This window comes from Podarcis raffonei, chromosome 16, assembly GCF_027172205.1.
Source record: "Podarcis raffonei isolate rPodRaf1 chromosome 16, rPodRaf1.pri, whole genome shotgun sequence".
Classification (NCBI taxonomy): Eukaryota; Metazoa; Chordata; class Lepidosauria; order Squamata; family Lacertidae; genus Podarcis; species Podarcis raffonei.
Genome location: NC_070617.1, coordinates 14,420,139 through 14,444,338, shown reverse-complemented (window position 1 = coordinate 14,444,338; position 24,200 = coordinate 14,420,139). Strand labels below are relative to the sequence as shown.

The following is a 24,200-nucleotide window of genomic DNA, read 5'->3' as shown; positions in this document are numbered from 1 at the left end:
TTTGCGCAGTCAACGTGGATTAAAGTTGCTCTGTCACCCTATTGCAACAAACTGGCTTTTTAAAAATGAAAAAAATAGACTTTTTGCAGTTATGGAAAGTGACTGGGAAGCACATTGAAAAGTAGGGGATGAACGAATGGTTAACAGGAAGACATGTAAACACCCTGCAAGCAAGTTAGGGTGAACACAGGACAAATGCTTATTGTTGTATTAGTGCCCTGCAAACAAGTCAGAACAAATGCTCACTAAAGACCAGTCTAAGGGCCCCTTCAGACATCCTTTTTATTTTGCATTCATTATCATTTGTGTTCATGATGGTATATCAGGGCAGTTAGACACGTCCAGTAGTTTTGAGGTAGACAAACAGCTTCATCTCCAATCAGTGCATGTCCTGTACCTTCCAGCTGAAATCCTGTAATTTTGTATAACATAAATGCCTAGGCCACTGGTGGGATGTTCCCCACTTTTGTTGAGCTATCATGCAGAAGCGCCTCTCCAGATAGCAGTAACACATTTTCTTGGAAAGAAGGTGAGCAGAGACTGTGGTGTCTTTAGGCTATATGGTTTCATTTACACATAACCTGAGCATTCAATGGAGGGGCTCGCAGCATCCCCGCAAATATTCCTTCTCCCTTAGTCTCAGCTTTGGATTCCATCACAGATCAAGCATCTTTCTTTCTATCAGGCAGTGCTTTGTCCTGGATCTTTTAAAAAAAGCTCAACAATTTTGGGGTGTCCTGCTTTTTACTTATTGAAATATGGCAACCCTAGCTCAACAGATGGCATTAAACTTCTGGCAGTCAAACAATGTATTTTGTGGTGTTATGTCCACCTGCTCTTCTGATGGCAGGGTGTGATCCTGCATAGGGCTGAGTTTGGATTTTCACCCAAACTCAACAGGATCCCTCTTTGTGTCAGCTTGTGTGAAGGGGGATCGATCCTGCTTAGCGCTAGGTCCTCGCTTTGTGCGGTGCTGTTGGTCAGGCTCTTTGGGAGCTACACAAAGCAGCATTGGGCTAGCCCCACCCTTTCGGTCAAGCTCTGCCGTTACTTATGGCTTGCCCCAAATTTCCTCATGGGCCAAATGGGGAAGCCTGGTGGGCCAAGGCTGGCCAATGGGTTGGAGGTTCCCCACTCCTGATCTAGGGATACAAAAATTCACCTCAGGAGCTGAAGGCCTCTTGCCTTGCCTCAGGCAACAATACTACCTCGGTAAAGGTTGAAGGCTGGCCTGAACACAAAGTGTGAATGAATTTTAACATAATGTTTAAAACAAACACCACTAAGACAGAGAATAATGTCCTGATAAGAAATGTAATTGTGCTGAAATAAAATGCAGAATCAGGAACAGTTGCAGAAGTACTTGTGTCAGCTGGTAGCTTTGTTATTGTTGAATTTGAGACTAGGAAATTGAAAAGAAAGCAGTTAGCCAATATGATATTCATTAGTAAGAAATCTTCTTTTTAAAGATGGGGACTTCTGTGACATTCGTCTTCCCTGCAAATGATAAAAATTGGGTGGAAAACAGACAAATCATATGGGTATTGCCATAGCTAAGTGTAAATTGCCACAGGCATTGAAACTTCCCACATGATCTTGATGTTGACCTGCAACTTGTTGAATGCATAGTAAAATGTCACACGCACAAGGTCTTTCTTGGGAGGCATTTATTTGTGGGTGTCTGTCAATGAATTTTCACATTGGTTACATTGGTCACAAGTTATTTGCCAGAAAAGTCCCCCCCCCCCACACACATTTCCCAATTTCCAATATTACCATAAGTTTGACACTTGCCCATGAAACATTAGCTCATTATGTATATTTCCACAGGTGATTTATACCAGAGCTTTCTAAACTATATGTTGCGACACATTAGCGTGTCGGCTGCAGTGTGCAGTTGTGTCACGCGAAGGCTCCCCGTGTTCCTCCCGGAAATGGAAAGGGGTTAGTTTAACCTCCAGTTTGCTAGTAGAACTGAAATACTGTGTTGGGAAACAATGCATGTCTAAAAAGTGTGCCACCAGCATGAAAAGTATGGAAAGCTCTGATTATACTTTTAGAGAAAACACTTATCCAAGTTACAGATAAGATTCTCAAGGTTGCAAAAGTTTTGCATGGGTCACATATTTCAAAACGTAATAAAAAGAAAGCATTGAAACTACCTGTGGCATGTTTCTTGAGTATTACTGTAGGGAAGGTGACGATAGTTAAGAGTTTAATCTTAATTGGAGTTAAATAATATAAGCTAAAACACAAAATACGATATAAAGAAGCTTACAAATGTTACATAGGTCACCACAGAATTCTCTAACTCCTCGAAAGATTCCATCAGTGGTGTCTCCGAAAATTTTTACACATCACTTGGGAAGGCAGGCGAACTAATATCAGTGTACTGGAAGAAGCAAAGATTACCAGTGCTGAAGCAATGATTCTTCAACATCAACTTCGTTGGACTGGTCATGTTGTGTGGATGGCTGATTATCGTCTTCCAAAGCAACTACTCTATTCCGAACTTAAAAATGGAAATGCTGGTGGTCAACAAAAGAGGTTTAAAGACTGTCTCAAGGCAAATCTGAAAAAATGTAGTATAAACACTGACAACTGGGAAACACTGGCCTGCGAGTGCTCTAACTGGAGAACAGCCTTTACCAAAGGTGTCATGGGTTTTGAAGACACTCAAACTCAGGATGCAAGGGAGAAAGGTGCTAAGAGGAAGGCATGCTTGGCAAATCCACACCGTGATCAACTCCCGCCCGGAAACCAATGTCCCCATTGTGGAAGGATGTGTGGTTCCGGAATTGGCCTCCACAGTCATTTATGGACTCATTGTTAAAACAGTGTTTATGGAAAACAATCTTACTCAGCTACAAGTGATCGCCAAAGAAGAAGAAGAAAGAAAAAAGAAAAAGACCTTCCTCCAGATAGCAATAATGTGGTAATATTGGGGAAGCATCACAGAATGGTATGTGGATAGCTCAGAATACCCCTAATGCGCTTTTATTGCATCAGCAACATGCTGCAGAAAACACCCTCAAAAACAACACTAATCTGGATGGAAGCTTAGAAGTGGCTAGTTCTGTGGACTCTCTTAAGTCATGGTGAGTCTACTGGAGTCCAGTCAACCCCTCTTCACAGGGAACTCTGGGAATTGTAGCTCTGTGAGGGGAAATAGGGATCTCCTACAACTTTCAACACCCTTAAAAATACTGGAATTCTTTGGGGAAAGCCATGGCATTGTAGTGCTTTTAATCTATGGTATGAATGTGGCCCTAGAAGGAGCAATGGTAGTTTGTTCCGTTTCTAGGTATGAGATAGGTGTAGGTTGGGACTGCTTTCTAAAATGATAAGTGGGCCCCTTAGAATGAGGAAATGCACTCTGCACGTGTTCAGAGGCACCCTCATCTTTATTGTTATTGCACTGAGTCCTCCCAGCAACTGAAAATGGGAGAGTCCTATTCCCTTTACCCCCCTGGGGTATAAAAGGAAAAAGTAAAGATCAAATTATAAGACGCTAGCGCTCTCTCGCTCTCTCTTTAAAAGTGCCTTAAAAAATGCCCAGAATCTTCCCACACCTTCACGGTTTCTCCATTCATAAAGCATTCCCCAGGATTAGCTCAGAACAAGCAGTCAGCAAAGTATCGTGAAGACTTCTTTTCCCAGAATCAAGCATCAGGGGAAAATGGAAGGTTGGAGGCCTTTGTGGATCAGCAAGCCTCTTTGAACAGGGCCTTGTCTGGGCTCTGGAGCAAAATCTTCTCCTGGGCTATTTCTTCCACTGTCTTCTTTCTGGACCTTTCAGGGGGGAAAGAAAGAAAGATCAGCAATGGGGCTCAGTATCTGGGACACCCAATCATGTTTAGAGCACAGAAATAAATTTGGAAGGTTCCCCTCTATGTTCAGATACAGTATACGTAAACATTGCTATAAGACAGGTCTGGAGAACCCCCAGATATTGGTGGCCTCTGGGTCCTCCAGACCTCTGTTCATTCAGAATTAATCTTGATTTGCTTGAGCAGTCACTTGATTTGCTTCCAGGCAGTCACTGTTATCGGTGTTGTTACGGAAATTACCAGGGGTGGGACATCTTTAAAGTTCTTAAATGTTACAAATATTATGCATAAATGTATGCTTTCGACTTGACAGCTCAGGGAAGCTTTAACAATCATATAAAATCAACTCCTTTGACAGTTTCCTCCATTTCGGCACTATTTCGCCTTTGGAAAAACGACTCCTTTGCCTGCCATAATCCCTCAAGCGTGAGGACACGATACATATACCCCACCCAGGGAAGTGCCCAGGGGTAACAGTTGCTGAGCAGATAGTTTCCAAAAGCCTATCACCGGACTTGCCCCAGGTTATGGATGTACAAAGAGAGCTATATTGTCCTTTAATGATGGGTACTTGAGAGGTGCCTGGACATGTTTTGCCTATGCTAACCTTGTACCAAGGACTTGTCTGGACAAGTTTGCCAAGGTTAAACTAGTGTAACCCCTGTCTACCCCTCCCCTTTTGTGACATGTCAGTGATGTATCAATGATGTATCAATGATGCTGTACAAACTGTATTCTGGGATATGGTGGGAAACATTTAAAAGACATTGTCACCCCATCCTCGGGGTTCAAAATTCCTCTTTGAACCTGTTGCGCAATAAACTTTGCTCTACAGCTGTTTGCTCCGGTTGGTGGCTGGACTCCTTCCTTTATTCTGCAGGGACCCGCGGGCTCTGCCCGACGAGCTGGGTGACTAAGCAGCCTCGCACCTAGATTTTTCCATAATAGTGTGAAATTCAGTCACATAATCTGCAAATTCAGGTTGTACAATTATAGTCGATTTGGAGCTCTTCTGAAGGAAGCCCTGCTGCCCCTTAGATCGACTTTTTGCAAGAAGGGAAATGACAGGGCCATAAAGCAGAAAGTGTGGGATGAGAATTTCACTTTCTCTCCATTTATCATTTTTCTAATCTTACTTTCAGCCCTCCACATTTCCACACCAGTGGGTGGGTGGTTTTTGTTGCCCTCGTGACAATTCATCAGCATCTCAGTGCAAATTTCTCCTAATATTCTCACTTTTGTATGCAATTATACACCTTTCTGCAAAGCAATTTTTTAATGCATTAGTGCATTTTGCACTGATATATGCATTCTTATGCACACTTTACCCTAACATGGGGGTTGGACTAGATGACCCTTGGGATCCCTTCCAATTCTAAAATTCTATGATGCTATTTGCATTTTTGCTCACATTGCTTGGCTGGAGACCTGCATAGCAAGAGCCAAAAAAGTGTGAATTCTACAGGACGGCTGTGCTTCAATTCTTATGGTCTTCTGGAATGTGTAAATTAGGTAAGTTCACCTTTAAATATGAACCAAATCTGAGTTCTCCCTAACTTCAAACCCTCTGCTCCTATGATTTCAAGCCCAAGCATGAAAACTGAGCTCTGGAGTTCAGCTCCACCTTCTCTCCTCCCAGAAGGGCCAGTGTTTTGAAATCAAAAGTTGATGATTCAACACTTCCCCCTAAACCACAAAATGTCGTGCTTTTTCTTCCCTCTGTTCCACAGGCTCAGCAAAAATCAATTTTGCAAGGAATGCAGCAGGACTGATGGGCATTTGATTAACATGCATTTAATCTGGCGCCCTTCATTGTGAAAATTCCAAGGATGGGATACACAAATAATTTGTTCTGAATTATCCTATTCAAAAGTATACAAGCTGTTAGCAGCAGCTAAGGGTTCCTTATGTGGAAAAGTGGAGGTAATCTACTATATAGTCTGTCCAAGACTGGAATGATGAACAGTGGGAATTGGCCACAAAAATGCTAAGTTAACGCGCTGTTTGAGAAGTAGATAGATGGGTAAATGTTATTTCTTATTATAACAGGAAGAGATAGTTGCCTGATACAGGCTATGGACTGACAGTGCTTTGACACATTCAGATGACTTGTGGAACCATTATGGTAAAGTTATAAAAGAACATGAAACAATGTGATCCATCAGGATGCATGAGGTAGAACACTTCGTTGTATTGAGGCGTATATGATATAAAATGCTCTTGTCCTGTTCTGTTGAGCTGTTTGAGGTTTATGGATTACTTCGAAACCACTGAGTGGGGTCATCCAGAGTTTTGGAATATGTTATCAGCAATCCTAGAGCTGAAGGGATCCTGAGGGTGATTTAATCCAACCCTCTGCAATGCAGGAATGTGTAAGTGGTTCATACGGGGATCAAACCCACAACCTTGGCATTATCAGCACCATGCTCTAACCAACTGAGGCAACTGGTATGTTTAATGGCACACAGCTCTACTTCTCTTTTACATCTGCAGGTGAGGCAGTGGATGTGCTGGACTGATGTATTGCCTTATAATGGATGAGAGCCAACAAACTGAAGCTCAATCCAGATAAGACTGAGGGACTATTAGCGGGCAGTTCTCTAGACTGGATGGATGGGATGCTGCCTGCTCTTGATGGGGCTACACCCCCTCCAAAGGAGCAGGTGAGCAGCTTGGGGGTTCTCCTGAATCCATTGCTGTTGCTTGAGGCTCAAGTGGCGTGGAGGCATTCCACCATCTTGGGCTGGTGGTCCAGCTGTGCCCATATCTGGACAGGGACAGATTAATTTCTGTTGTCTATGCTATGATATGGGACGCGGGTGGCACTGTGGGTTAAGCCACAGAGCCAAGGGCTTGCTGATCAGAAAGTCACTGGTTCGAATCCCCGCTACAGGGTGAGCTCCCGTTGCTTGGTCCCTGCTCCTGCCAACCTAGCAGTTCGAAAGCACATCAAAGTGCAAGTAGATAAATAGGTACCACTCCGACGGGAAGGCAAACGGCATTTCCGTGCGCTGCTCTGGTTTGCCAGAAGCTGCTTCGTCATGCTGGCCACATGACCCGGAAGCTGTACGCCGGCTCCCTCTACCAATAAAGCGAGATGAGCGCCGCAACCCCAGAGTCGGCCACGACTGGACGTAATGGTCACGGGTCCCTTTACCTTTACTCTCTGATAACCTCTAGGTTACAGTATTACAATATGTTATACGTGGAGCTGCCTCTGAAGATCATGTAGAAAATTCAGCTGGGGCAGAATTCAGTGGCTAGGTTGCTCACCGGGGCAAGACAGTTTGAACATATTACACTGATCCTGGCCCAACTGCACTGGCTGCCAATTGGTTTCCAGACTCAATTCAGAGTGCTAGTTTTGACCTTTAAAGCCTTAAACACTTCAAGGACCATGTTTCTCCTATTAACCAACCTGGACCCTGCAATCACTATCCGAGGCCTTTCTTCATGTGCCCCCTTCACAAGAAATTGGGAGGGTGGCAACACGCAAACGGGCATTTTCTGTGGTGGCTCCCCATTTATGGAATACTCTCCCCAGGGAAGATATTGCATATCTTTAGGCACCAGGCCAAAATGTTTCTTTATAACCAGGCATTTGGCTGATTAAAGAATACACAGCCTTTTAAAAGTGTGTGGGAGGGGAGGTTATGGCTCTTGGGGGTTTTTTGTATATATTTTGTATTTTTATGTTGTAAACCACCCACAACATTCAGACAAAGGGCAGTATATAAATGTAATTAAATACTTTGCAACAAATAATATCTGTATGAATATTAGTACAATGAAATAAATAAAAGTGTATTTGCCACAAATAACAGAGTCACTTACCTGTTCTCTACTTCTTCAATGGTATCTGGAAGGGGGACATTAAGGGTTTCGGGCAGAAAGCAAGCGATGATGCCAGAAAGGATGGGAGCTGCTCCGTACATGATTGGCGGCAGGGCGGCAGAGTAGTCCTCCATCATCTTGGCCAATGGGGCGATGATGCCTCCCACCCGGGCCATGGTGCTGCCAAAACCGAGCCCCGTCTGCCTAGGATGGGGGGGGCAGGGTAGGAAGAGCAGGCAAGAGATACGGCTGGGTCAAGGGATCTCTGGCAAACCTCAAGAAAAGGGCACCTGCCGTGCGATAGCCGCCAATGGCTGTACAGCAGCTGTGGCACACCTCTAAGCCATCTAGAGTCTGCCATCCTGTGGCTACCACCTATCCATGCCCCATGGACAGGCCAGCTCTGCTGAGGGGGCATGTTCCTTCTAGGAAGAGCAAACCCAGCCTCTTGTGCATTCAGGCTTTTTGTCAGTTTGCATTTCTTAGTGCAGAAAGCATTGAGCTGATGTGTAGAGATCTTTCCTATTCTACTTAATTCAAGAGGGTTCTGGAAGCTTCTCTGTGTGAAAGAAAAAAGCAGGAGGATCCTGATGTTTGGGTTATTCCTTCTGAGAAGCTGAGTACAGCCGGCTTAAACTGGTTTTGTTATCTCTTCAGTCAAGGTCATGCTGACTATAATAGGAGGATCCTGGGTTTCATTCTCTCTCTCTCTCTCTCTCTCTCTCTCTCTCTCTCTCTCTCTCTCTTTCTTATTATAAGTTATTGTAAATTTAAGTTAAGTCTGCTGCAACTGGATTTCTTATGGACAGGGCCAATCCTGAATGTATTGGATTTGTGACCATTATGCTCGTTTGCCTTCAGTAGCAGTAAAGCTCTGCTGGATGAAATGCCTCTGGTCTATTTTTTTTTAATCCTGCAATATGTTTAAGTTTTTACTCTGTTAACTATACATTGCAGTCTGCTCTGGATCAATATTTTTTTTTTAAAAAAAACTTTTTATTAAAATTTCAAAAATTATATAGAGACATAACAAAACAAAAGTACAAAAATACAAAAATAGAAACAGACAAGAATAATAATAAAAAAAACAGGTATACTTTCTATCCCTTATTTTCTTGTAACTTACTTCCCCGACTTCCTCATACCTCCCCTTTCTGTATTCCAATTTCTAATTTATTGATTCAGCAAATCCTTTCCCTTGGATCAATATTGAGTATAATTTCAATGACAGGTATTTATTGAGATCGTTCAAGGGCACCCTAGGAGGTAGCGAGGGGCTCACCTTAGTGCCCACAGGTCCCAGGTTGGAGACCCCTGCTTTAAAGCCACCTCCATTTCCACAGGAGCCCCAGAAGCGGGTAAACAAGGGGGAAATGGTGTTGAAAAGCAGCTCCTCACCTGACAGGTGTGGGGTAGAGTTCCGTCGTGAAAAGGAAGGTGCAGTTGAAGGCCGCTGCCAAGCACCCCTTGCCAATGACGGCCAGCGTTGTCCGGATTGTCTGCAAATCTTTGGGGGAAAGGGTCAGAGAGTGTGTGGCATGAACAAAGTGCGCAGCTGAGGAACTCCCTCCCCCTCCCCGCTTTCTATAGGGTTGATGTGCAGATTTGTCAAGAATAATTAACAGACTAACACATTGGTTTCTCATTTTTTTTCCAGTCTTAAACTCGGCTCTCCACATTTCTGCAGCAATTTGCGATTTTAATGTTTATCCTCACAGAAATTCTCCTACATTTTAGTGCTGATTTCTCCTAATGAATTGGCCCACCCACCCGTGTCCTCCACCCATGCAAGTAAGAAGCATTATCAGAGCTCAAGGACACATTTCCAGCCAAAACACTCAAGGAAGATGTGGCTGGGGAGGAACTGTAGCCCAGAAAGAGTTCCAGAGGGCCAGATAGGGAGGTCTTGAGGGCCGCATTCAGCCCCTTGGTCTGAGGTTCCTTATACCTGTTCGAAAAGATTGTGCTTCGGTTACACAGACAACGCTTGTTGGTTTTGAAGAGACTCTGTGAAATAGTAAGAAATACTGCAAAAAAGAGAGTAAGAGGAAAAGGAGTGGGGAAAGGCAATATCATGTTTAGAAATGTGTCAATAAATAGAAATTTTTCGAAAGATTGACAGAGAAACTGAGGGAAGTCAAAAATTGAAGCATGAGTGTAAAATAATTTGTTGACTGTATAAAACTTGTTTGGAAAATTAATAAAAATTATTTAAAAAAAAGAAAAGAAAAGATTGTGCTTTGGGTCTATAAACTTGCTGTGACTGTAATATTGATGCAGAGGCACCGCCACTCAATGGCTGCAGTGCTGATAATAAATCGGAATCACAGAATTGTAGAGTTGGAAGGGACCCCGTGCTTTGTGAGAGTGACAACAACATTTAGCTTTGTGGAGATCTCGGAAATGAAGGAGATCAGAGGCGCAGCATATCTGTGGGAGATGGTACTCTTTGGGCTTTCAGCCTGTGCCAAAATGTCTCCAGCTGGACACCTTGCAGTGTATCTGAAGGTGAAAGGTGAGGCCTGGCGGAAAGTGAGCCAACACTCACCTGTGGGCACAAAGATGTTGATGATGATGATGATGCCGGCCAGGATGAGGAAGGATGCGAGGCTGATCCTCCTCCCAATGTAGCTCATGGTAATGGTCACAATCACCTTGGCTGGGAAGTCAACGGCCCCAAAGATGACCTGGATGAGGTAGATGCTGACACCAAAATTCTGGAGGTCCATGGCCAGCCCGTAGTAGGAGAAGCTGACTGAGAACCTGACGTGAAGATAGAGACAAGGCAAGACTCAAGAAGGTGTGAGAAGAGGCTCCTCCTGCTCTCAACTGTCACCTGACAGCAGCCATTTCCTCAGGCTGCAGCGAAGCAGGGCTACTTCATCAATTCTTGAGTGACCAACTCCATTGAGTTCCTCTCCCTGGACTGTTTCATTCCAGTGGGTCATTACGTTATGCAACTTTAGGAACTGGAGCCCGAACTTGCTTGCCTTCCCTTTCCCTCCTCATCACTTTTTTGCTTTTGTCATGTTTCTTAGACTATAAGTGTTAAGTTGTGGGTGAACATATCAGACGACACAGCGATTCTTCAAACAGCTCTTGTTTATTCACAGGCCAGAACAGAACTGAACTGAAGGGTTCAGTCAGCCTGCTTATATATAGAGCTCCAGTACAATGTAACTGTAACAATTTTCTAAAACTATCCAATCACTGAACGTCACTTTCAATCCCTTATTTGCATAACTATCTACAGTATCCCCCTGCTGGCCCAGGGTGAGAACTTCAATACATAACAGTAAGCCTACAGGCAGCAAAGGCCTTATTTTTACAGAGCGTACGTAAGCTACTCTTGGGACCTCCTTGGCTGAATAAATAAATAAATGAATTGATACTTTATGGGATGCTTTTGGAAAAGTCTTCCTAACAGAAAACATTAACTATTTTAACGAGTCTTTAACAAATCAATCTCTACACTGTAGCTTCCCATTTATGGCGCCTGCCCTGTGGAACACCCTGCCATTAGATGTCAAACAAATAATTACACAACTTTCCGAAGACATCTGAAAGCAGCCCTGTATCGGGAAGTTTTTAACGTTTTATGTCTCATGGTGTTTTTATATTCTGCTGGAAGCCACCCAAAGTGGCCAGGGCAACCCAGTTGGGTGGGTGGGCTTTAAGTAATAAATTAATAATACTAATACTAATAAATTAAATGAAAGGGGAGCATTTATTCCAGAAAATCTTGGTTTTCTGTCTCTTAAATAATCAAACAAATTCTGTAACCTTTGACATTTCCATGAACCTTCACGTTTTCCTTCCACGGAGGAGAAAGGGGTCTGTGCTCCTTTCCCCAACCAGTGGGGACTTCCGGTAGCTTCAGTGAACCAGTGAACCAACTAGCTTCAGTGACTATATTCCAAAGCAGCTCCTTGTTTTGCAAATCTTAGACCTTCAGCTGGCCTTTCAAGACCTGAGCTGCTAGTTCAAAGGAGAAATCTTTATAAGGCTCGTCCTGAGCAATTTTAACGCACATAAAGATTGCTCAGTCAGAGCTATTACACAGCTCAGATCTAAGGTACAGCAAGTGGATTTTGCTGGAGATGTAATAGTTCAGAGAGAGCCAGTATGGTGTAGTGGTTAAGAGCGGTAGTCTAGTAATCTGGGGAACCGGGTTCGTGTCTCCGCTCCTCCACATGCAGCTGCTGGGTGACCTTGGGCCAGTCACACTTCTCTCAGCCCCACTCACCCCACAGAGTGTTTGTTGTGGGGGAGGAAGGGAAAGGAGAATGTTAGCCGCTTTGAGACTCCTTAAAGGGAGTGAAAGGCGGGATATCAAATCCAAACTCTTCTTCTTCTATGAACAAGAGTTGAACCAAACAATATAGTTTTCTGTTATGATGTCCAGCCCTAAGACCTGTGGTATACATAGGGAAGTATATAAAGGCCAGTATACAAATTTTAATAATAATAATAATAATAATAATAATAATAATAATAATAATAATAGCAGCTTTCCACACAACTTTCTGGGGTCCATGTACCAGTGATGCACAGGGTCATAGGCAAGGGTGGGCAGAGAAATGAAGGAAAATGTTGCCTTTGTTTAGTAGACTAGTTTCTGCATGTTATGTACTAAGCATGGATCCTAGAATAGGCAAGTAGGATCCTAGAATGCAACAACTGATTGGCTTGCAGCAGCAGCCCAATCAAACCCCAGGAGGAAGCTAATCAGCCTATTAGGCTGGTAGGATCATAGAATGCAACAACTGATTGGCCCTGAGTAGCGGTCCAATCAGGCTCCAGGAGAGAAGCAGAATCAGCCAATCAGATGGGACTCGTTGTGTAAAGAATGTATATAAAAGCCTGAGGTTTGGGGGGTGGGATTCATCACTGTTTTACAAGCTGCAATAAAGAGCATGAAATCACTGCAGGACTCTGAGTATATTTCATTGCACATGCTCAATCATCCTGCTGCATCCTCCATCCAGGCAAGCAAGAAGCAAGGACATGTTTCCAAGCCAGGCCAAAACACTCTAAGAGGGTGCAAAACCAGGCTGGTAAGAGGTGTGGTTCAGGAGGGAGACTCTTAAGGGCCAGATAGAAAGATTTGTAGGGTCACATCTGACCCCAGGGCTTGATGTCCCCCATCCCTATTTTACAGCAATAAGTATTGCTGTCTTTGCTTTGATAATGGGCCACATTGTCAGGCAGTGCCTAAACCTCCGTTTCCTCCAGTTCCCAAAGTTGGAATGGAACTCTCTCCTTCCTGAGTCTGCTCAGATGAAACAAGTTCTCTCACCACACTATGGAGAGGCAGCAGAAAATGCGCCGGATGGCTGGTGTGCGCACCAGGTCAGAGATGGTGTAAGAGGCCTTGGCTGTGGACAGTTCTTTCTCCATGTTGGAAAGCAGAACCTGTGGGGAGAGGAGAGGCAGGAGGTGGCTGTGTAAAAACAGGTGGCTGAGCTCCAGTGATGTCCCTAAGCATGGGCGTAGCCAGGATTTATTTTAGAGGGGGGGTAGGCATTATGTTGGGAAAGCAGAACAGACATAACTGGTGATGTAATTGGTCAGTTAGTTAAGTATTTTTATTTATTTGCTTTATTTAGGGAGGAGAGCAGCTGCCCCTCTGTCCCCCAGCTACGCCCATGTCCTTAAACACCCTTTCCGAGCCTGAGACCTTGAGACATCATTGGACTACAACTCCAATGAGCCTCTGCCAGTCAGGGATGATGGGAGTTGTAGTCCAACAACATGAGGAGGGCACAAGGCTGGGGAAGGCTGACAGCATCAGCTGCTGCTCTTCCTCCTAAAAAGCACAATCAATACACAGCACAAAACTAGATTTTGGTGAGAATGGATCGTGTGATTTACCCCAGGGAAATTTGGGTTAACATTAGGAGACAGGAAGTTCTAGGGCCTGTTTTACACAGGCAGCTTCCCTTCAGTGAAAGCGGGAATTTCCAGATAGTCTGTTTATTGAGCATTTATCCTAATTCTCCCCACCCACAAAGTTCGACTATTGAGAATTTACACTGATTTGCCTGCAGGGAACTTGGTTGCTATTGTGTCAAGCAAATGTGATCCCACACCTTCCATTCTGCATTTCCTCACTGTATTCCTCATATCTCAAATAAAGTCCAAATTTGTGAGGGAAGTGAGTGTGTTGGTAAAGAGCTTCCGTGACATTACTGTGTTATGGCTGTCTGGAGGGACACATGTGCAGAATAACACAACTAAAGCTGGGCAACTCTCCCCCCCCCATACACACCTGGAAGATTTGTTACAGGATTTCAGCAGCAACTTGCAGGTCAGTATGACTTGCCCCAAAAGTTTTGCAGGAGCAAATACAAGTTGAACCGCACATAATTGCCACGATTCTATCAACAGGACCAAATCATCATGAATGCACAATAAAAAGGATGTCTAGAGGAGCCCATAATCTAACTTCTGTGTAAGCTTTGTGCAAGCAAATCAGTGTAAATGCTGCATATCAAGTTCACCAGCAGGCACCCTGATTCTAGCAGGCTTTGCTCTCCAGAAGTTCCCAAGACTTCTGTTTTCTACAAAGAGTCAGCTGGATTTACAGCCACCCGGATATGGAGAGCCACCTCCCTCCACCGGCTTCATACCTCTGTGGTGATGCTGGCTCCAGCTTCCTCCTTGCCATTGACCCGGGCAACCCTCTGGAGGACCTTGACAGCTGTGCTTGCCTTCCCCGAAAGAAGCAGCCAGCGAGCTGACTCTGCAAACCACCTGTGCCAAAGAAGCCAAGACTCGTCATCTCGGCCAACAGTAAAATCCATCCACAAACCTTCAGGTGGTAAAACGGAACTGAATCCTTTTGTTGTTGTTTTCTCGAGGGAGAATTCGATTAAAGAAAATGAAGAAAAGAATCCTAACTTGAATTTGCTTGCAAACATTTGAATTGATCCTGTTTTCTCATTCTAATCCAGTTCTCTGTCTGTGGTCATTTTTTGTCTTTTTTAAAAATGTTTTTATTCATTTTTCATGGTACAGAAAACACCTTTTGCGGAAACAATTGTTACAAAAGTAAACAACAAATGACTTGTCCTGATAAAATTACAGACTTTTGTCATGCTGTGTAATAAAATTTCGTTTGATCACTCTAAAAGATCACGCCACATTTTCTCCATGAGCGTAGGGTGTATTCCTGCCACAGTCCGAACAATTTATGCATTCGGTAAACATTTGCCATATGTTATAAAAGGAATAGGGATCCTGCTTGCCCTTTGCTGCTCTGACTTGACACGTCGATTGCTCAGCCAGTTCTATTGACCATACACTGGTGTACCACAAATCGATATTAAGCCCAGTGCCAGTTTTTCAACATCTGGCTATCTCCATATGGGCAGCTGTCAATAGAAAGACCAAGAGGTCATCATTGGGGTAATCTTGAGCAGGTGAGAGCGTAAGGCCAAGGGCAGGATACATTTCAATTGTTTTGTTATATAAGGTAAAGGTAAAGGGACCCCTGACCATTAGGTCCAGTCGTGACCGACTCTGGGGTTGCGGCGCTCATCTCGCTTTACTGGCCGAGGGAGCCGGCGTACAGCTTCCGGGTCATGTGGCAAGCATGGCTAAGCCGCTTCTGGTGAACCAGAGCAGCGCATGGAAACGTCATTTACCTTCCCGCCGGAGTGGTACCTATTTATCTACTTGCACTTTGACGTGCTTTTGAACTGCTAGGTTGGCACGAGCAGGGACTGAGCAATGGGAGCTCACCCCATCATGGGGATTCGAACCACCGACCTTCTGATTGGCAAGTCCTAGGCTCTGTGATTTCACCCACAGCGCCACCTGCGTCCCGGTTTTGTTATATATATCAAGCTTATTTATTTGAAAAACAGCATTCCAGCATCTCTTCATATCACAACACAGCACCCCAAGGAGGACGAGGGGTCCCACCTGAGCAGCACAACATACCAAGAGTAGAGGAGAAAGACAAAGAAGGGCACCGAGAAAGTCAGCTGCAGCCATTGCCAGTCCGGGATGCCGTAGGCCAAGCCAGCCAGCAGGATCTGGCCCAGCGTGTACACGAAGCCAGTGACCGCAATGGTGATGGTGCGGTACTTGGTGGGAATCCACTCCACAACTGGAAGGGAAAGGAAAACACTTTCAGGTTTTTGCCTTGCTACTCACACCCGACAGATCATCCGTCTGGGCCTTCTGGTATGAAATTTAGACCCTGCATCGGGAGTTGCCGACCTTTCTCGGGCAAGTGGTAGATTTGGAATTCTGAGAAAGTGTCGTGGGTGCCTTTGACAAAATAGCTGCCATGAGGCCAGGCGTGGAGAAGAAACCAAGTCAGTGCAAACTGAGAAACAGCAGGAAGAGAAAACAGTCTCTGCAAACTGCAGGTTTTTAAAAGGATATTCATTGAGATATTTCATGGGCAAGATAGGAGGTACTGGTGGGCACACTGGTGCCCATGGTCACCAGGCTGGCAACCCCTGTAATACTTGCCTACCATTTTGTACTGAACTTTTCCCACTACTGCATCAGAAGATTGGCTCATCTAGGACAACATTGCCATAAGGACATAGGAAGAGAGGAGAGTCTATGAGCTTCCGAGGTAGTCTGTTCCAGTGTTGAACAGCTCTTGCCATCAGGAAGTTCTCCCTAATGTTTAATTTCAAACACAGTCGCTAACTGCATTATGATAGTCACAGGTTGGTTTTCAGTTCCTTCCATAATGATCCCTAGCATGGGATTTGCCTTTATCACAGTGGCCACACACTGGGTCAACAACTTCATTGAGCTATCCACTAGGACCTCTACGGTTCCAGTCCTGGTCAGTCACTGCCAGTTCAGACCCCATAAGAATGTATGTGAAATTAATAATTTTTTTACCTTGACATGCATCACTTTACACTTGTATACACTGAATTGCATTTGCCATTTTATTGCCCATTCACTCAACTTGGGGAGGTTCTTTTGGAACTCTTCACAATCTCTCTTTCTTTTAATGACCCTGAATAATATCGTCTCACCAGCAAGCCAGACCACCTCACTGTTCCCCCCTAACTATAGATCATTTATGGACAAGCAAAAAAAGCACAGGTTCCAATAATCAGCCTTGGGAGACCCCACTTTCTGCATCTCTCCATCCATTTGGAGAACTTTCCATTTATTCCTGATCCACAAAAGGGCCTCTCCTTTTATTCCATGCTGCTATGCTTTCTCAGGAGTTTTTGGTGCGGTACCTTGTCAAAAGCTTTTTGAAAGTCTAAGAACACTGTGTCAACTGGATCACATCTATCTATATGCTTGTTGACACACTCAAAGAGTGCCAGTGAGACAGGACTTGTCCTTGCAGAAGCCATGCTGACTCTGCTTCAGCAAGGCTTGTTCCTCTGTATGTTTGGCTATTTTATCTTTAACCAAAATTTCCACCAGTTATCCTAGGACCAACATTAAATGAACTGGCCCGTCATTTCCAGGTTCCCTCCTGAATCCCTTTATAAAAATTGATGTTGCCTTAGCTACTTCTCAAATCCTCTGGTGGATCTGAGGCACCAGTTACATATTTCTGTTTAAAATATCAGCAATCTCACATTTGAGTTCTTTGAGAACTGTTGGGTGGATGCCATCCAAACCTAGCAATTTGTCAGTTTTCATTTTGTGTATTAGGGCTAGAGCTTCAGCTATTGTCACCGCTATCTGCCTCAGTTCCACCAACTCCCTAGTCCAAGGTAGCCAACAAAATACCATCTAGGCCAGGCTTCCTCAAACTCGGCCCTCCAGATATTTTGAGACTACAATTCCCATCAACCCTAACCACTGGTCCTGCTAGCTAGGGATCATGGGAGTTGTAGGCCATAAACATCTGGAGGGCTGAGTTTGAGGAAGCCTGATTTAGGCCAAATGAAGAGTGTCCTGTGGCCAAACTCCTCTGTTTACTGTGGTACCTCAGGTTAAGTACTTAATTTGTTCCGGAGGTCCGTAATTAACCTGAAACTGTTCTTAACCTGAAGCACCACTTAGTTAATGGGGCCTCCTGCTGCCACCGCGCCGCCAGAGCACGATTTCTGTTCTCATCCTGAAGCAAAGTTCTTAAACTGAAGCACTATTTCTGGGTTAGCGGAGTCTGTAACCTGAAGCGTATGTAACCTGAGGTATCACTGTACTTTGAGAAGTGTCCACACAACTGGCTGGCCTTGGTCTAGGCTGCTTTGCTACTAATTATTGACAGACATATCCTCCATTAATGCATCGAATACAGAATGTTCATATAAATCCCTACATTGCACAAAAGTTCCCAGCCAGCACCACTAGCTCCGCTCTTACCCAAACAGGCAATGCTAAGGCCAAATCCAGAGAGCGCCATGCCACTCAGGAACCGGAAGATGCAGTAGGAGATAAAGTTGGGCGAAAAGGCCGCACAGGTCCCCATCACTGCCATTTGCATAAACGACCAAATGAGGAGAGGCTTGCGGCCGTACCTGCAGGCACAGAGAAGCAAAAACAGCTGGAATACCAAGGCATTGGTGGTGTTGGGGTGGGTGTGGCCACAGGTGGAAGTGGGTGGAGCAAAGAATGCTACCTTTGTAGAGTAGGCTGATTTCTACACACACTTGCAGACACCCCTCTCCATTCTCCCTCCAGGACAACTGAATTGAATTGAACCCCCATCTCTGCCTCCTATTCATGGGGGTGAGTTTTTATTGAGGTTGCCCAACAGATTCCTCTGATCGTGCCGGTTTTTAGACTGTTTCAAGTGGTACTTGCTGTGCTGGTTCAAAACTGTTGACATTGTATGGGGGAGAAGATGGCTGCTTTACATTTTATGCCATCTCACCGTGGCAAAACGGTTTGAGCATATTACACAAACCCTGATCCAATCGCACTGGCTACCCATTAATTTCTGGGCCCAATTCAAAGTGCTGGTTTTGACCTATAAATTCATAAATGACTCAGGACCATAGTACCTCAAAGACTGCCTCTCCCCATATAAACCGACCTGGACTCTGTGGTCATCACCTGAGGCCCTTCGTCTTGTGCCTCCTCTCCAAGAGGTCCTGAGGGTAGCAACACGAGAACAGGCCTTTTTGTGGTGGCTCCCCATTTATGGAATGCTCTCCCCATGGAGGCACGCCTGGCACCTTCATTATATATCTTCTCCCAGGCCTTTGGCATTTAACTATCTTTGGCCGTTTAGAAATGGGCAAGATGTTTTTAATGTATTTTTTTCCCTTCCCCCCTTGGTTTTAATGTATCCATATGGGGTGCGTGTGTGTGTGTGTGTGTGTGGCTGGTTGGTTGGTTGGTTGCAAGTCACTTTGGGTAGCCTGGGGCAAAATACACTACCAGATTTACTAAATAAATAAAATGAACATCTTTTAAAACTGTAAACTGCTTGAGGGCAGGGACTGCCTTATTACTAGTCATTTAAGCAGCTCCAGTTAAAGAGCGGGATAAAAATTGCTCCTCATAAGATATGCAAACATTTAGTTGATTAATTGACTAAGATTCCTTGGGACATCCTAAAGCTAATTAATAACGTGGATGATATTATTTGGATTCCCCGGAACTCCATCTTGTCTCCAGCTTTCTCTCCCAACAGTGCCAACCCACAAGCAGGCTGTACCACCCAACTTGTTAGTATTTGTATTGTATTGTATTTGCCTTATATTGTATTATAATATAAGAATAAGTGGTATCGGAGAAATGAGGTGGCAGTTGGCAGTTGGTTGGTTATTCTTTGACTGAGACTGTGGGAATGTGGTGACTTCAAGCTGACGCCTGGGTGTTGTGACCTGGGACCCAGGTGAATGTTGTGGCCCAGGAAGTATGCCAGAACCCAGAGCACACACAAACCTATGCTTATATCCTCTGTCTCTTTTCCCTCGTTTAACTGTCTGCTTGCTAATTAAAACCTTGAAACTAAAACCAGATGCAGGTGTGTTAGTTAGTTGGGAAACGTTTATATATCTGTTTTCCACACTTAATGCAACGAGTGTTCATTTTAAGAATTGAAAAATCCGTTTTCTTGTGTCCCTGCACCCCCAGTTAGTGAGCAGAAGATGCATTTCTGCTATGCAAAGCAGCGCCCTTTCACTCATTACCTGGCAGGAAGTTGTCGACCTTCCAAAGCAGAAACTTCCAAGTCAAGAGGACAATAAATTCTCCTGACCCAGACAAGTCTTCATGTGGCAGATAGCAGAAAAGCAACATTTTGTATGAGACAGAAGGGTAGTGAATTGATAAACTCTGTTCAGAACTATCGGTTGCCCTGGTGCAGCTAGTAGATAGGAGCATGCTTTTTGTAAACCAATTAGAAGTGAACATACGTTTTGAAAGAAAAAGGACTAAACCCTCTCTTGGGCTCAAGGGTAGTTCAACCGTTGCCAAGATTTACTTATCTCCAACTGTTGCCAAGATTTCTTTACCTTCAAGTCTTGTTTAAGGTGTCTGTTTTATCACAAAAAGCGAATTTGGCTTACCTATCGGATAACCCCCCAAGGACCACTGCTCCAACCAGCACGCCAGCCATGTAGATCGATTGGGCCATATCCCGAAGCTTCCGTCGCTCACAGACCAGATCCCACTGTTGTAGGAGAAGGAGATTGGGTCAGGGGACAGAAGCTTGAGGGGAGCATCCTGGGCCACAGAGCCGTGAGTTTGGGAGGGGCTAAGCTTGCAATTGCACCCAGGATTGTTGCAGTTGCACCCTCGACAGGCAATGGGACCCTTTGCTTCTTCTTCTTTTTCTCTTTTTTTATTAAAGATTTTCTCGATTTACGAAAGTGTTTGCAATGTCTCTCGTATTTTTTCCCCCATGTAACATTTTTACAAATCAGTTTCGTTTGTTGAGACATTAGGAAGAAAAGGGAGAAAGAGGTGGAGGGGGGAAGATGGGTGGGGGTGGGGTCGGGTGGCGATGTTTCTATTTTACTTACTATATGTAGGGTTTGGTGTCAGCATTGCTTGTGCAGGTTCTTTGCTTGTGTGCTTTTGATTTCTGTACAGAACAAACTTTGGTGTGCAAAGCTACCCAGATACAAGGCTGAATGAATGCTGAGTCTGGCTGGATTGCCTGCACATCTATCTGTTTTTATAAGAAGGCCTGGCAGAGCACAGAATCGCCTCCAGCACCCACCTTCCCACCCCTGTGGCTTGTTATAACACGACAAGGATGAAGGGGGAGCTGAAGGACTAGAATGTAGGACAAAATTTTTTGCTGTCTCCTGAAAAACCAGCTGCTCCCTTGGCTCAAGATCACTGCCAGCAGCAGTGCCTGCTGGTTTTGAATTATTCTCTTCCCAGCAGGGCTGTCAATTACCACCCTGTTTATCCACCGGACGCAAACACCCCATGCGGATCCTGTGGCTGAACCCCTTGTTTGCTGGAAAGTCCCAAAGGCTCACTTTCCCTCTCTCTCCCACCTTCTCCCTCTTCCTTGCGGGGCAGAAGTGGGGTATCAGTGGCCCTCCAGATGTTGCTAAGCTCCCATCGTCCCTGATCATTGGCCATGCCGGCTGGGGCTTATGGGATTTGTAGTCCAATTGGAGGGATACAGGTGCCCCCACCACCACACCTGGAGGGCTCTGAAACAATTGTTCTTCTACGCTCTGGGCTGAAGGAAGCTGAAGCCCACAAAACCCTGTAAGGCACACACACACAGAGATTTCTCATCCACTTACAGAAATGCATGGAGATGGCCAATTACTTATTATGATTATTCAAGATAGAACAGAGCCTCCATGTAGAGGAGCAATGTACCACTGAGTACTGCCTGCCCTGCTTGAGGGCTTTCCAAACGATCAAGAACACAGGTTGATGGACTGGATTTCATCAGATCCAGCAGTGGAGGCTCTCGGCTATCACCTGCTCCGTAGTGGTGCAGTAGTGAGAGATATGGGCTGGGGCTTGGGAGACCTCGCTCAGACATGAATGGCTTTGGGCCAGGCGCATGTCTTTCAGCCCAGCCTTCCTCACAGGGCTGATGTGCAGATAAAAATGGGGAGGGGGGGAACCAGGACCACCACCTTGAGCTCCTTGGAAGATGGGATATAAATGGAGTAATAAATAAAATAACATTTGGCTCTCTGGACAGATTATATTGGGCTTGGCTCCAGATTTAAATCCTACCATTCTCATTTCTGATGCACAAATCTATCTACCTATCTATTCCCACCTCACCCCATCTTTCTTCCCCGCCTCAGTTTCCTATTTGTAAAATGAGAACAACTTCTTTCTTAATTACATTTACATCCCATCATTCCTCCAAGGAGCTCAAGGCACCCCATTTTAACCTTGCAACAACCTTGTGAGGTAGGTCGGGCTGACAAACAGCGACTGGCCCAAGGCCACCCAGTGAACATTGGCGCTGACTGAGAGAAGGGTCGGAGCATGTGCAGACTGCCCCAAATTCAATCGCCAACATAGCTGGAAAAGACCACTCCTCCAGCCCCAATCCCACACTGGCTCCTGTTTAGCCCTTAAACAAGACGGGAAGGGACCACCCGAAAAGTTTACATCAAGAGGAGAGGAGGGGAATAGCAAAGTTATCACCTTAGGGGGAGTTGAACAATGGTTAAAGCAAAGCTACACAGCGACAAGTGAGGAAACAGCGAGGCTTTCAAAAGGCATTTAAAAATAATGTGATGTACTTTATGGACAGTCTCAAACCTAGAAGGCCTCTCCAAAGGAGCTCAGCAATTGACACAGAGGTGGCCTTCAGACTATTCCTCTAGACTACAACACCCATCATTCCTGACCATTGGCCATTCTGAAGAACCATGAAGACCTTACCCTTTTCTTTAAAAAAAGGGGGGGAGAAGCGCTGTAGCTCAGTGGTAAAGCATCTGCTTTGCATGCAAAAGGTCCTGGGTTCAAATAACGTCTCTGGGGAAAGCTTGGGAAGTTCCTTGCCTGAAACCCTGGAGAGCCACAGCCAATCAGTGTGGTCCAACTGTGCATAAGACACCTACATTGCTATGCTGTTATTATTGCTTTCCAAACTCCAACTAAGGATGTAAGGAGGCAGACATTTCCGTCCCATTCCATATTCCTCGCAATCAGCAGTGTTTCTGTCCTGCTGCAGCTCGGCTTCTGCTGAAACCAGTGCTATTTGTCTCACTATCTGCTGCGGCCGAAACCAACATAATTAATTGCGTAAATGGCTATATAACGAACTTCCATGCATTTCAGCGGAAGGGGGATGTCAGAAACAATGCAGAAAACAATGTAATTATTTATGTAACATTTGTGGACCGAATAAACCCAACAGTAGCAATTTGCTTACATGATTTCCCTTCCTGACCTCGAGCGCACATGCGAAGGGTGGTGATTTCTGCTCCCATTCCCATTTCTGGTGCAGTTATCTGAAACCCTCAGATGCAGCAGTGGAAACCACTCCAGAACTGCTCAGACTAAATCCCTGCATCAGTGTTTCTCAAACTTAGGTCTGTAGCTGTTGTTGGACTACAGCTCCCATCATTCCTGACCACTGGTTCTGCTAGCTAAGGGTGATGGGAGTTGTAGTCCAACAACAGCTGAGGAACCCAAGTTTGAGCAACATTGCCCTCCATCAATATGCATTCATTTGGCATATAATATGCTCCCTTACGTCCCTGCTCCCTTTCAGACTTTTCCATTCCTCCAAGCTAGCCTTTCCCCTCTTCCCCTCTCACCTTGCTGACAATGGTGGAAGTGTATGTGGTCGTATCATACACCCATCCATCAGCACACAGCTCAGTTTCCGCCTCAGTCAGGTTTGCCTTGGTGGAATTGGCGTCAAGGAGATGCCACTGGGGATGGACAAAACGCCAACACTTTTCCGGCTCCTCTTTGCTGTTCATGGGGATACTAACTCTGAGCAGGTCGCTGGCTTCCAGAGGCCAAGTGGTGTTGGGGTACCCACTGCTGTTGGTGGAGATGTGGATCTGGCAGCGATGTCCTGGGATGGCAGCGGTGAAGTTCTGGAGAAGGTTGTGACCTGCCATCAGCACAATGGGGATGGACAGAAGCATGGTGTGGATAAACTGGAAGCGGCCCATGCCTCCGACTTGGTCCAGGAACTCTGCAAAAGTCATGGCGTTCTGAGAGATTCCTTGCTTTGGGGAGTTGCAGGCGGCTTGTGTAGATCGATGGAGCGATGGACAGGCAGATAGACCTTGCGAGCCCAAAAAGCAAATTCTCTCGGCGTTAAGGCAAGATTCAAAACCCTGTCGTGGGAAAATTAAGGCAGATCAGCTTAGCAAATCCGCCGCAGCTGGAAAGATTTGGTTTAATATGAGCCTGGTTGTGACCGCAGGACCTTTGGAGGCGATGGCTCTCTCGCTTGTGGAGGAGACAAACAAAATCGTCTCGCTAAAGGGAGTGTCTTAATTTACCTAACAAACAGCTTTCAACAGGACGGCGGGATCGTTTTGGATCAAAAATGGCTCAAATTATCTCTCCGGGAAGCTGTGGGTCTTCTGCCAGTCTGGGAATGGAGCCACACACTTGCTAGAAGTCTGTGCGTCTTCTCTCTCACAGTCACCATGTACTACTCAGGCTTCTTTTGGT

At 45.1% G+C, this 24,200-nt stretch overlaps 1 protein-coding gene across 1 annotated transcript; it reads right to left on the bottom strand.

Annotated features, from left to right (window-relative positions):
* Positions 1-2,981: 2,981 nt before the first annotated feature.
* Positions 2,982-24,200, bottom strand: LOC128403950 (solute carrier family 22 member 6-A-like). Its single transcript, XM_053369148.1, has 10 exons — positions 23,324-24,200; positions 20,132-20,235; positions 17,976-18,130; positions 15,612-15,780; positions 14,297-14,420; positions 12,964-13,079; positions 10,213-10,427; positions 9,063-9,171; positions 7,665-7,868; positions 2,982-3,792 (listed from the first exon to the last, which is right to left on the bottom strand). Exons 1-10 carry the CDS (start codon positions 23,723-23,725, stop codon positions 3,705-3,707), a joined length of 1,686 nt encoding a protein of 561 aa, XP_053225123.1. The 5' UTR covers positions 23,726-24,200; the 3' UTR covers positions 2,982-3,704.

Coding starts and splice junctions, on each gene's coding strand:
- LOC128403950 (XM_053369148.1), bottom strand. CDS start 23,725: ATGACTTTTGCAGAGTTCCTGGACCAAGTCGGAGGCATGGGCCGCTTC. Junction 9,172..10,212: donor CAACATCTTTGTGCCCACAG/GTGAGTGTTGGC, acceptor TTTCCCCCAAAG/ATTTGCAGACAATCCGGACA. Junction 3,793..7,664: donor ATTGAAGAAGTAGAGAACAG/GTAAGTGACTCT, acceptor CCCCCCTGAAAG/GTCCAGAAAGAAGACAGTGG.